Genomic DNA, 14953 nt, shown 5'->3' on the forward strand with positions numbered 1-14953 from the left:
AGCGGGACGGCTCCCCGCCTGGGACGCTGCTCTCCCCGCTCCAAGACCATTCACTTCCTCCCGGGGACTTCTCCCTCCGGTGTGCCACGCCACACACGCGAACTGGGTGGGCGTCCCCCCGCACTAACGTGTGGGCCCCGCCCCGGGGTCGCTTTAGGGAAATATAGCTGACTCCCCCGCGTCCCGCCCGCTTCCCGCCAAACTCCCGGTGGGACAGCTCCCCGGCTGGGACACTGCTCTCCCCGCTCCAAGATCAGTCACTCCCTCCCGGGTGCATCTCCCTCCGGCTGTGCCGCTACGCCGCCCGCCGCCCACGCCAACCAGCTAGACTCTCTCCCGGGATGGGTTCGGGGGGGTAGGGCTGGGCCCCTTGTCTGTGCCGTCTGCCCCCCTGGGCTCTGCCCCAGATCGGGCTCCGAATGTCACCTGCCTGGTACGCTGGCTCCTAGTTCTGAAAACTGTTGCTGTCTGCCCATATTTGTTCATTTTCCATCTCTAAATCTGTGCTTGTTGTTCAGAGTTCGTAGACTGTTATGTATGTGATCGATTCACTTGTTTTTCTGAGTCTTTGTTGCAAGAGGGATCCGCGGTAGCGTCCACCTAGTCCGCCATCTTGGCCCCGCCTCCTCTAGTTTTCTTTTCAGCTGAGTAAAGTAACCCAAGCTGATTCAAAAGTAATAGATTTGAACAATAGCTTGGCAGATAAAATAGAAAGGATTGAACTTGAAAGGTTTTCAATAGCTGACATATTAGATACAAGGTTTTGGGGAGATCAATGATGATTACAATATTTTAAGATGGAATGCTTGGATATTAGAATTAGGGAATAGGAGATGTCAAGGGTGGCATATAATAAGTCAAATTTGATCATGACATTACTCAAATTGAAAGTTATCGAAATAACACAAAAAATTTGAAATGCATAAACTAATAATGGTATGCATATTACCAATGCTTGGTACTTAAATTTCAAATTTGGTATCAAGTCACTCAAAGTATTGATTGTGAAAATATTTTACCATTCTAAATTCATATTTTTCTAGTGGACAAGTTATGTCGCTACCTTTACTCAACCAGTACCAATATGTTAAGAAGGACCGTATGATGAGTATGTCTAATTCATAATACAATAATTCAGTAAGACACATACCACTTAAGTGTCTGTGTACTATGATAGACTTGAAAATTAAGTGTTGTCATCAAACATATCAGTTAGAATAAAACCTGAAAGGAAGAGATCCTAGAATGTTTGTTGTTAAATAAATCAGTACCAAAGCAGTACTTTTATGGGTGTATGTCATTTTTAGAAGAGATAACCACTGGGCAAAAATTTAAATCTCTAGGGTAAGACTTAACGGGAATTTGTGGGTAATTATTACATAAAGCTTATGTAATAAGATATCCTAGACTGTGAGAGTTCTAAATGAGAAACTAAGTCCAGAGAGAATAAAGGATTTGCCTAAATTCACTCCTATTTTTAATCCATTGAGAGTAAAAGATGTTATTGGAATCCAAGTGAGATATGGGAACCATCTAGTATAGGTAGAAGTTCATTTTTAAATATACTGAGATTGGGTTAAAATTCTTTAATTTTTTTGTTGTTATTGTTCTGGTCATTGCACGTTCAGATGCCAAGATTATGTATCTGGTCAAATTTTGCAGGAGAAAGAGGGATAAGTAGAATGAAGGTAGAAACTCATGGTGACTATATTGATTCCTCATATCCTCTTTATGAATCTTAGCAGTATATCAGGTTAAACTTCCACAATCAACATTGTGGAAAAAGATAGTCCATGAAAACCCCAAGGATATTCACCCAAAATAAATCAGTATAAAACTGATCCAAGTAAAATTCTGTCATTTTGGGATTATCTCTTGCTTTATGTCTTTGGTGTTTTGACTCGTATACCAATATCCCTGTCAATCACTGAGATACCAAAGTGCATCCTGGAAAATCTTTGCTATGATAAAGTGGAAATTACTGTTAGCAACAGAAAAATGGTGTGGTAAACTGAGGAAAGCATCAGTTTTAGAATCTGGAGATCTAGCTCTTAGTCTTGTCTCTATTGCTTGCTTGCTGTGGGGCCAAGGCACATGAATGTAGTTTCTCTGCTTAAAAAGGCATATTAAATCATCCTAAGAAAGCCCTGGAAAAGTTCAAAATATGATTCCAGTTAACTGTGACTCCAAATGTGAATAATAAATTGGTTCTCTTTCCTAGAAATATATAATGCCTCTGAGCACAAAAATAAATGCATAAATAAAACACTCCCTATTGACATGATGAAGGAGTGCTGAAAATGTAAAGAGCATCAAAGGAAGAGACATCAAACCACTAGTCTGAGTAGCATGACCATATGTCTTGGTCTAGCACTTCTTTGCAGTCTCTGTTTCCCATTTATGAATTGATATTGGACTATGTGATCTCTGAAGATCTTTTAGCACCCACATCCTTTGGGGACCACCTGAAATGAGGACGTGTCCTTTGGTCTCAACAACACTAAAACAATCGATAGCTCACAAGAGTCATTTTTTTGACTCACATGTACCACTTACCTGTGAGACCTAAACATCCATTGATTCCTAGGCCAGTGACTGACTCCTATCCCCAGCTCTTCTGTCAATCTCATGATTAAGTAATTTGATTTTAGTTTGATAGACAAATGCCACACAAGTCCAATTTATTTTTAATTCTTACAGCCCTTAGTGACTGGCAGTTCCAAATAAACAGTATTAATAAATCATCAATCTGTAACTAAAGAGCAGGTTCTTTTAGAAACGTTTACTGGTTGCAGACTGGGAATTCTCAGAGGAATGTTTGCCATTCTCACAGTTACAATGGGACAGAAGAGCAGCCATTCGAGACAGCTCAACTAAGGACCGAGGAAACATAAAACTACAGCAAAAATGACTTTATGGCTGGTGTTTCTTATATGCAATGATCATGCAAAAAAAGAAGTAAAAAACCAAACAAACTTAATGCCCTGGTTCCCTAATAGGCATTTGATGGAGTATAATAAAAGGTGATTTGTAAATGCTATCTGAAAGAGAGATAAGCAGGAACTAGAAAGGGCAGGAAATTGAATGTCTCCTTCCCTCCCACCTCTATACCAGGTTTCAGAGGAGCCTGGAAAGGTCATTCACGTAATTATTACAGCAACTGGTTCAAGGCCTTTTGAGCACAGCTGATCTGATTGTGTATTAATGGCTGCAAAAGTAAGATAAGGACCATGTAAAGTAAAAAAAATATATATATATGTATAAATCTGCCTGTAACATTATTAGCAGGCAGGATTATCATGGTAGATAAACCGGTGTTGCTTTATAGCATATGGCTTTTTTATTACAGAATAACCCCAGGTTTGCCCTTGTGAACGTGGTCATTTAAGCATCAGTGACCAAATTTTACTTCTTTGTTGTTGGTGGCTATATGACATATCTAGTGATCTTTCTGGGGTCTGCGAAAAGTCACATGGTAAAATGAAACCTGCCAGGAAACTGTAGCTAATGTAATGTGGTCAGAATTTTCAGGGCAAAGACATGTGAAAGGTGTTTGGAGGCATCTGTCAGACCAAACCAAATTTAATATTGTTATCTCCTGCCACCAAAGGTTGACTGCATTGTTCACAACTGAATTCAATGTGGTACACATATTCAGTGCTCGCAGCATCCAAGGATACTTTAGAGATCCAAACATTTAAACCAGCGGACCCACTGGGGCAGGCTAAATGGTAAAATGTAGGTGGCCATACAATTCCAAAGATAAGAAATTGGGTGTCAAGAAAAGCAGGGATGATGTAACAGAGTAGTGGCATTTGTCCTAGGCTTTGAATACTGAACAGGATTACAGCGGCCAAATATTCCAGACTGAGGAAAAAGGGTTACAGAGCCACAGAAGTGCAAAATCGTGTGTGACTGAGTTATGCGAAGGGAGTGGTTGATTTACTAGGTGGGTTCGAAAATGTAAAGTGGAGCTTTATGCACTCAGCTCCATGTTTCTATGCCCTGCTTTGTGACTCTGGGTCTTTGACTCTGAAGACCCCTTTTCTGCTCAGCCAGCTGGCTCCCTGTTGGACACTGCCATCAGGGGTGCTGGAGGCAGCCTTCAAGGCTAGATGAAAAAGAAATGACACACTCCTTGTTTTTGCCCAATGTGTTTTGTACAGACTTCTTGTGGAGCAGTGGGTATGAATGAGCTCAGCTGCTAACCAAAAGGTTAGTAGTCTGAATCATCCAGGCTCTCCTTGGAAACCCTATGGGGCAGCTCTACTCTGTCCTATAGGTTTGCTATGAGTCGACTTCAGAGCAGTGGGTTTGGTTTTGGGCTTCTCGCCTACTTCAGATATCTGAGAATGGCACCAAGCAGACCTTGTTTTCCGTAGCAGGGACAGAATCCGGCTTGCAGTTTTTCCACTTGCAGGATCAGTTTCATTGCATCCTACATCAGAGACCCTAACACACGCTGGCTGCTGCCCCCTGCTCCTAGGTCCGGCTCTCAGGTACCTCTGGGCTTCTATTTTTCAGTAATTCTAATTCTCTTTGTTTTACCTAGGGGTAGTAGCTGCTTCCTGCAGTTGATATCTCTTTATGCTTTAAAGTTCTCATTTTACCTTTTGGTTATCTAGTTAATAACTTTATAACTAATTGACAATTCCTTACCTTAATGGCTATTGATGATAATAAACCCACTGCCATTGAGTTGCTTCCAAGTCATAGCGGCTCTTAGGACAGAGCAGAACTGCCCCATAGAGTTTCCAAGGAATGGCTGGTGGATTCAAACTACTGACCTTTTGGTTAGCAGTTGAGCTCTTAATCACTACACTTACTATATGTCAGACACTGTCCTTTCAATATATTAAACCCACTGCCACAAAGTTGATTCCAACTCATAGTGACCCTATAGGACACAGCAGAACTGCCTCACAGGTTTTGCAAAGCTATACTCTTTATGGAAGCAGACTGCCACATCTTTTTCCCGTGGAGTGGCTGGTAGGCTCAAATTGTTGACCTTTCTGATAGCAGCGAGTGCTTAACCACTGTACCACCAAGGCTCCTCACAATTATTCTCATTTCAGAAATGATGATTCAGAGACACGAGTTAACTAAATTGCCCAAGGCCACGGACTCAGTTATCAAGGGTTTGAGCAGAGATTCAAATCCAGGCAGTCTAGCTCCAGAAAAAAAGAGTCTTACTTTAATCACAACACTTTATCTATTTCTCTAGCTTTTCTGTTATTCTAAGGTATTTAGATTTTTTTTATACACACAATTATGAATTAAAAACTTAAATTAGAAAATGACTTGGTAAACTTCTTAGGAAAATTATTTTTGCTGCAGATAAAGAATGAGCTGGATCAGGGAAAGATAACACGAATGGAGGAAAAGGACGCCTGGCCAAAAAATAAGAAGGCATGGCCAAAGAACTAGGAGGAGGACAGGCATTATTTGCTGTCAGGGAATTAAAAGGGGAAAAAGAGCCTTTGTATCTCTACAGTACCCAGAGTAAGGGTGAGCACATTTAGGCGCATAATAAATGTTAGTTGAACATCATTACAGGGACTATCAAAGGGAGTAAACTAGATATGAATAAAGAGATTTCTGACCTTCACCAAGGACCAAACGGAGGTGAGACAACAAGAGAGAGGTTTGACTCCCTGTTCCAGGAACCCAGAAAGCAGATAGTTGGATAGCAAAGTAAGTAGAAACTCAAGGGGGGAAAATGTGGATTATTCATGGAATCCTAATTGAAACAGCTCTATGAGGGCTCCAGATTAGTAGATGAGCCATAGAGCTAGGAAGAATGTCATACTCTGCAGGAATAGGAGAGATGGAGGGACAGGGGGTTATGAGGATGACCAAGGTTGACATCTGAGAGTGACAAATCCAGAGCAAGTAAAGGATATGTAGTTATGGTCAGAGATGGGAGGTAGGAGTCTGAGATTAGAACTGAATTTCTTCTTGTAGGCTAGACTTAAAAAACAGCACAAGCAGTTGAAAATGTCATCAACTTTCAGTTACATACCACATTTAGAAAGAACCATGGAAAGGAAATATTCATTGGGGCCCTAAGGGATTCCTTACTTGCATTGTCCTTTGACTCCTTTTCTCGCACTTCCACTCAGAAACATCGTGTCCAGTGTATAAAAGCAGAACTGAGAAATATCATAGACGCTTTCTTCCCTAACTAAGGTCTCTCTGGGCTGAATGCTAAGTGAGAAAAGACAACACTCTTTATCTCTACTTCCTGTACATGCCATTGACCACTTTAAAATGTTATGTAAATTACAGTCGCCAAGAGGCAGCTAATTAAGTCTGCCTGGCACTATCCTTTTACTCTTAATATTCAGTCCTAGTGTGGGTGGATGAGCAGCCAGCAAAAGAGAATGTTTAAAACTGTCATTTCCAACTGTGACCTCGACCATTTCTCTCCTTTCAGGGAACATTACATCTAAATTATTAGAAGACAAGTGGCTATTATTATATTCTTAAAGCAGTGCAGAGAAAGAGCTTCTTCTGCCTCTCCCGATAAGCCATTCTCAACTTTTTGTCAAGAACCTCTATATTACAACCAATCTAACTCTGCTAGTTTAATTCCATACTGTTGGAAGTCTGCTCAGACCCACCCCCCTTTGTTGAAACAGGAGAGCAGCTTCTGAGCAATCTTTTGATAACAACCCTCCATATGTTTAAAACAGCCTTTTTCTTTTCAAAGCAATTGATTCCCTCCCCTCTCTTTTTTACATTTCCCAAAGCTTTATACACCTTTGTGTCCTTGTGGATCCTCCTTAAGCATTTCCCATTTTTTTCTGGGGAAAAAAATGCCTGTATAGAATTGACCAATACAAATATACCACATCACGGTTACTTCATGTGGTAAGTTCTGTACTTAGTATTGTGCAAATCTATTTTATGGAAGATTTCTAGGAGTATAACTAGTACACTCTTATTCTGTTCTGTCCCAGTAATCTATTGAGAAATCATTTGATTTTTGGTAAATTCAGATTCAAGCTGGGGTTTCTTTGGAAGAAACCTTGCAGCTGATAGCTTTCCTATTGATTTTTTACTTAACTTCAAATGAGGTAGGCTGGTGAACTTGGGTGGTGTCAAAAGATAATACAATTCGATAACATAAAATCTTTTATCTTCTGCTATTTTCATTTAAGACTACAGAAGACACATAAGCTTATATGTTTTAAAATTATTTTTGCAAATGTGACAGCATAATTAAGTTATAGGAACTGAACACTTTTGGGGACAGATGTAGATCACTTAGATTACTTTTCAACAGGAGTAGAAAACAGTATGTGACCAATGGAATGGTATTATGACATGTTTGGGAAATATCCTTTAACAATCAGAGAAATCTTTTAATATGACCTAGAAAGGTTCATAGGATCATGTCATGGGTCAGAGAAAATGCAAAAGGCAGAACATCTGCCATTTGGTAGTTTGATTTCAGATTAAAGTTGGAATAAAAAAGAGGGGGAGTAAATATCTCTAGAGATAGTTTGATGGTTGGGAGGATAGCTTGGTCAGAGTGTGAAACTGCTGCTTATGTAAAGACTAGAGGTGGACTCCAGAGAATGTGATGCTAGATTCAGCTTCATGAATCTAGCATTCAGATCCCATTTCAGTATAAAGAAAGAATGAAATATTTTTTAGAAGACAGGCTAGGACCTTTCATTATAAAATCCTTGGCAGTTAGTATAATGTCTGGCACACAGTTGGCTCTCAGTATCATCAGACCTATATTCAGGTCTAGGTTTGTTCAAAGTAATTTGTTGTTAGGTGCTGTTGAATCGGTTCCAACTCACAGTGACCCTCTGTACAACAGAACGAAACACTGCCAGGTCCTGCGCCATTCTCATGGTCATTGTTATGCTTGAGCCCAATGTTGTAGCCACTGTGTCAATCCATCTCGTTGAGGATCTTCCTCTTTTTCAAAGTACTTTTGTGCATTTGAAATTATGACACGAGCAATACAAAGCCCACCACTTGCTTTTTAGCAACTCTGCATCAACGAATGGATTACTTTTCCTTCCAAGAGGAAGGTTTTTGATTCTGTAAATAACATGATAAAAATGATGATTTCTGGTAGGATGTCTGAAATGTTCCAGTAGGGGTAGGAGGAGGCAAGATTGAAACAGTAAAATGTTGTACTCATAATCATCTCTTTATTTGTCATTGAAGCCAGTATTATATCAAATATTTGTGACATGTATTTTTCACTCTGTCCTTCACCCTAGCCTTAATTGTGATAAATCTTTCTCATTCTTACCCTTACCCCAATCCAAAAAAAATTAAACGAAAGAAAGAAACTATCCTATGGGGCAATAGATCAAGTGAGGCTTTTGGGTTTGTTGTATTAAATAGTAAGAGTGACTTGAGCATAATATTAAGCCTTGAGAATAAAATCAAAACAGAGGGAGAAATTGTAGGTCTCAGAGAAAGAGATACTTGATGAAGTGAAGTGAGAATAGGCAGGAAAAGGTAGGGTCAAGGGTACAAGTATAAATTTGAACTAAAGTAGGAGGTGATGAGTGGTATGGGGTAGATGTTGATGACTTTCTTTGAAAGGACATGTTAGTCAAAAGGCTTTGTGAATAAGGAAGTTATTACTATCTGCTAACAACAAAGATTTGATTGGATTAAATATGCAGTGCTTCTGAGTTCATTCTTTCATTCAATAATATTTCCTGAGTGCCATCTATGTGTCAGGCACTCTGGTAGGCACTAGGACTACACAGGTAAAGAATACGGTCATGATTCCTACCCTCATGGAGCTTAAGCCCTGATGATGGGGACTATGCTGGTTATTCTGTTTGCCTCCCTTGCCTACAACCTACCTCTTCAAAATCCATCCCCCCCGACTCCGCCCTGATTTATGAACTGTATTTTCTGGGCATGCAGGATGGCTTCTGGTTGGCTTCTGTCATGGGAACGACCAGAGGAGATCAGAAGGATTGAGGAAAAATGTCTGGATATGAATTCCCTGATTCTTTCCTCATCTGTGTACTTATAATGGCTGTGTATCTTCACAGCTACAATAACTACAGCTTCTGGTGGGAGCTCTCTGCCTACTCCTTGTCTCCAGTTTTCTCTGATTCTGGTAACATTGCCTGCTATCCCTTGCTCTTTCAGGCTTAAGTATGAAAATGACTTCCTACTATCACTTATCTCTGAGTGCCTCAGCTTCTCATTTTGGTTCTCTTCACCTCGTTCACAAATCTATAAGTCGTCATTTCTCCGAACTCTTTTGAACCATATGAGTAGGATCCTTTTCCCAGACAGATACTGATTGATACAGAGACTTTAAAAAAAAAAAAACAAAAACAGAGAAATGCATAGGTAAAATTAATTAAAATTGTGCTAAAGATTATGATAATAATGGATTTGAGTTAGATAAATTGATTGCAAATGGCTCTTTGTTGTTGGGTGCTGTCGAGTTGATTTCAACTCAGAGAAACCCCATATGACACAGTAGAACTGCCCCCATAGGGTTTTCTAGGCTTCAGTATTCACAGGATCAGATCTCCAGGTCTTTCCTCTGTAGAGCTTCTGGGTTATCATTGCACTACCAGGGCTCCTTAGGGAGATGATATTTAAGTTGAGGCCAGAGATAAGAGGGAGCCAGCATGGAAAGAACAGAGGAAAAGTGTCCCAGATAGAGAGGACAGCAAACGTCATGAGGTAGAGAAGGCTTGACCTGCTTCATGCCAGAATTTGGTTATAACACTCAGTGAGGAACATTTTGTTAAAACACTCTATGAGGACAGACTGAGTGGGGAAGAATCAGCAAGATCTTAGTAGCAAGAACTTAACCAATCTCTAGTGCCAAGTACTAAAAGTTCTCAGAACAAGCAAAGGCCCACCAGAGTGCTGTGTAGTCATTAAATAAATGGAGAAACAGCTCAGGTGAGCTGTGGGAACTAAGCAGATGCTTGGGTATTAATTTGAAATGGCTGTGATCATGTCAGGAAGTAATAATGATCTATTCCACATGAAAAAAAACTACAAAGGCATAAATGCATATAAAGATGTTATTTCTCTGCTTTTATTTACTTTACCAGGATGGCAGGTAGATCTCTTCATGACACAAGTCTTTTTCATAATTGTGACATTTCACAGAAAAGATACCAGATGAACAATAGACCTACTTGACTGATATTATCTGTCTTCCTTATCCTCAATCTACGGCCCACCTCCTTTTTGTAGGGGAGCAAAGAAGCAGTGAAAAAGTTGAAGGAAAATAAAGTATTAATAAAAGATAATAAATGACTTCACTGATGGATCCTATCTAGAATCAAAGGAACTATAAGGATTAATTTACTAAGCATATTTCAAGGCTTTCAAAAGCAAACACAACTGACTTATTAATAAGCCTGCCTGGGGAAATATCCTGTAATATATATTTTTTGCCTGTTTAAATCTAGTTCTTTAATTTGTTTTACAATATGACCTTCCTTTGTTTGTGGCTTTAGTACAAATTCTGGCATTTAAGAAATGTTTAACTGCAGGATATACTAAAAAGTTTGGTATCAAGCCAAGATAAATTCTTTTTGTCAGAATTGATCTTTCTGTTTGGGACTTTTTAAGACATATGTGACACCATAACATGGACATATGATGAAATATAAGAATTTTAAGGTAATATTTAATTTTATGCATTTAAGTACTATGTTAAGGAGCCCTGGTGGCACTGTGGTTAAGTGCTCTGCTGCTAACCAAAAAGTCAGCGGTTTGAACCTACTAGTCACTGTGCAGGAGAAAGATGTGGCAGTCTGTTTCTGTAAAGATTACAGCCTTGGAAACCCTACAGGGCAGTTCTACTCTGTCCTACAGGGTCACTATGAGTCAGAGTTGGCTTGACGGCAGCAGGTTTGGTTTGGGTTTAACTACTATCTTTGGTTTTAGAAAGCTTCCTCAGATATTTTCCCAAGCATCTCCTAGATGAATTTTAAGCTCTTGAAATATACTTCTACTTATGGGCGTCTTTTGCTTAAAAGATGGGCCACACAATTTATTATGCTTTTAGTCTAGTATGATGCTGGTTCTACTTAGATTTGAGTAGAATTGCAAATATGTTATCTTAATCAGTTTTGAAATGAGAAAACATGATACTTACTAAGCACATCTCTTAAACCTCCACTTACCAGCTAAGTTTTTCATCTTTACTAATATTTTCCACATCCATAGCTACCTACCTATTGCCGTCAAGCTGATTCTGACTCATAGCGACCCTATAGCACAGAGTAGTAGTGCCCCATAGGGTTTCCAAGGAGCAGGTGGTGAACCTGAACTGCTGACCTTTTGGTTAGCAGCTGTAGCTCTTAATCACTGTCCATCAGGGTTCCAACCATTCATAGCCTAAAAAAGACCTACCTTAATAAGCACATTTATGTAGTATGCACTTTTTCTCCAAATAATTTATGGTTAGGGTGTGGGGGTTACCTCGTAACTGAAGTAGCATGACTGGAACTCTGATAGAGATACATTTATGCAAATTCTAATTATATAGTCTAGAAAGAACCCTGAGGTTTTACTCTAAAAACAATACTCTGTTTAAAATGAATCATAATACTGTAATCAAATACAATAAAAATCCCATTCCTTCCCCTACTCCCAGTGTCCACACTGCAACTGTCATTGACAAGTGACTACATGTCATGGGATTTAAGCTCTCATAAATAGAATCTTTAAGTACAGCAGGCACTGTACTGTGATAGAAATCATCTTTCTAATTTGGAGAACGATTACGTGTCATACATATTGAAAGCTGGGCTACCATTTTATCATTATTTCAGAAGATACCAAAGTAACAAATTGGCTCATTATAACTATTATTCTTATGATTTTTATATTTTTGCTTATTGCATCTTATCAGAATCTACCTCATCCTTTTATCCCCCTTTCATTTACATCATTGCAGAATGAAGCTTAGGAATGAGATGTAAATTTTAGGACAAGCAGGTAAAAAGATGTAAAGTTCTTTTATTTAGAGATGTTTCCTTTATGTTAAAATAGCAAAATTATGTATATTATTGTCCATAGAAATGACTAGGAAGAGGACTATGACTGATTACTCCATCAATTCCCTTTTACTTCTCTTTTAAAAAATAAATATCCACAAAGGAGATTCTGGGAACATGAAACCTAGCAAAATAAATGATCCATCCAAAAATAAGATAGGCCACTTTTTAATAAACAATTGTGTCTAATTATGGAAGAATATGTACTTACTTGCCAAGCGCAAAGCACTCCATCTTAACAGTAGTTCCCTTAGCAGCTGTAACCGTGAAAGGAAAATGGACCTCAATTTTCGGCTCATATTCTCCCATCACACCTGGGAAATAAAAAAATCATCCTTAAACATAAAATGAATGCCACAATTTATTTCTAATTCCAGAGATGTTACACTGAAAATCACTGTCGTTTGGTCTTTTAATGTCTGTTTCAAAAAAGAAAAAAAAAACCAAACCCATTGCCATCGAGTCATTTCCAATTCATACCAACCCTATAGGATGGAGTAGAACTGCCCCATAGGGTTTCCAAGGAGCAGCTGATGGATTCGAACTGCTGACCTTTTGGTTAGCAGCACATCTCTTTAACCAATGTGCTACCAGGGCTCCAATGTCTGTTTAATGACTGCTATTTTTTTTTATGCATTGAAATATGAAGTACACTTAAGCTCAATCATTTTGATGAAGTCCTAGTCTTCCCCTAAGGGCTAGATTGCATGTATGTTCAATAAAATTTGAGTAATAATTATAGAAAATGTTAATCAACACCAGAAGTTCAGCTGCTGATTATTCTCTGAAGGAAATAATTAATCAAGAACATCTCCACTGATATTTTAAAAATAAGAAACAATATCAGAACTTCCTTAAAAAAAAAAAATTCACTGCCAAATAAATGAATATCCATTTATTAAGTCAGCATATATTTATTGAATAGCTGTAATATGCAACACATTGTGGTGGGCATTATAGGGATTACAAAGATAAATCAGCCATGGACTGTGCTCTCAAGCACTCAATAAGAATACAGGCACACCTTGTTTTATTGCAGATACTGTGTGTTTTACAAATTGAAGGTTTGTGGCAACCTTGTGTTGAGCATGACTATAGGTGCAATTTTTCTAACAGCACGAACTCACTTTGTGTCTCTGTGTCACATTTTGGTAATTCTCACACTATTTCAAGCTTTTATGTTATAATTACATCTCTTATGGAGATCTGTGATCAATGGTCTTGATGTTACTATTGTAATCATTTTGATGTGCCACGAACCACACCCATATAAGACAGCAAACTTAACCAATTAACGTTGTATGTGTTCCGACTGCTCCACCAACTAGCTGTTTCCCTGTCTCTCTCCCTTTCTTCAGGCCTCTCATATCCCTGAGACACAACAATATTGAAAGTAGGCCAATTAATAAACCTATAATGTCCTCTAAGTGTTCCTTTCACGGTTACACTTTAAACCAAAAGCTAAAAATGATTAAGCTTAGTGGGAAGGCATGTTGAAAGCTGAGACAGGCTGAAAACTAGGCCTCTTGCACCAAGTAGTTAGCTAAGTTGTGAATGCAAAGGAAAAGTTCTTGAAGGAAATTAAAAGTGCTACTCCAGTGAACACACACATGATAAGAAAGTGAAACTTACTGTTGATATGGATAAAGATTTTGTGGTTTAAATAAAAGATCAAATCAGCCACAACATTCCCTTAAGCTAAAGCCTAAACCAGTGCAAGGCCTTAACTCTCTTCAATTCTATGAGAGACGTGAGGAAGCTGCAGAAAAAAAGTTTGGTCCATGAAGCTTACGGAAAGAAGCTCTCTCCATAATATAAAAGTACAAGGTGCAGGTAGCAAGTGCTGTTGTAAAAGCTTCAGCAAGTTATCCAGAAGATCTAGCTGAGATAATTGACGAGGGTGGCTACACTGAGCAACAAATTTTCAGTGTAGACAAAACTCCCTAACATTGGAAGAAGAGGCCATCTAGGACTTTCATAGCTAGAGAGAAGTCAATGCCTGGCTTCAAAGCGTCGAAGCTGACTCTCTTGTAAGGCTCTAATGGAGCTGGTGGTGACTTTAAGTTGAAGCCAATGCTGATTTACCACTTCGAAAATCCTAGGGCCCTTAAGAATTACACCAAATCTACTCTGCCTATGGTCTATAAATGGAACACCAAAGCCTGAAAGACAGCACATCTGTTTACAACATGGTTTACTGAATATTTTAAGCCCACTGTTGAGATCTCCTGCCCAGAAAAAAAGATTCTTTTCAAAATATTACAGCTCATTACCAATGCATCTGGTCACTCAAGATCTCTGATGGAGATGTACAAGGAGATTACTGTTGTTTTCATGCCTGCTATCCCAACATCCATTTTGCAGCCCATGGATCAAGGAGTAATTTTGACTTTCAAGTCTTATCATTTAAGAAATACTTTTTTGTAAGGCTGTAACTTCCATAGATAGTGATTTTCCTGATGGATCTAGGAACAGTAAATTGAAAACTTTCTTGAAAAAGATTCAACATTCCAGGTGCCATTATGAATATTTGTGATTAATGGAACCCAAAAACCCAATGGAAGGAGGTCAAAATATCAACATTAACAGGAGTTTGGAAGGAGTTTATTCCAACCCTCCTGTATAACTTTGAGGGGTTCAAGACTTCAGTGAAGGAAGTAACTACAGATGTGGTGGAAACAGCAAGAGAGCTAGAATTACAAGTGGAGCCTGAAGATGTGATTAAACTGCTGTAATCTCATGAAAAAGCTTTAATGAATGATGAGTTGCTTCTTATGGATGAGCAAAGAAAGTGATTTCTTGAGGTGGAATCTACTCCTGGTGAAGATCCTGTGAACACTGTTGAAATGACAATGAAAGATTTAGAATATTACATAAAATAAGTTGATAAAACAGTAGCAGGGTTTGAGAGGAATCACTTCAAT

General features: G+C 38.8%; 1 protein-coding gene across 1 annotated transcript in view; it reads right to left on the reverse strand.

Moving 5' to 3' along the window:
• The window catches only part of CNTN5 (contactin 5), a 573072-nt gene that overhangs the window by 350533 nt on the left and 207586 nt on the right, over positions 1–14953 (reverse strand). The window contains exon 7 of the mRNA XM_049889682.1: positions 12241–12343. Coding sequence (XP_049745639.1) covers positions 12241–12343 — 103 coding nt within the window. The remainder of the gene's footprint in view (positions 1–12240; positions 12344–14953) is intronic.

Source organism: Elephas maximus, chromosome 7 (assembly GCF_024166365.1).
Source record: "Elephas maximus indicus isolate mEleMax1 chromosome 7, mEleMax1 primary haplotype, whole genome shotgun sequence".
NCBI lineage: Eukaryota > Metazoa > Chordata > Mammalia > Proboscidea > Elephantidae > Elephas > Elephas maximus.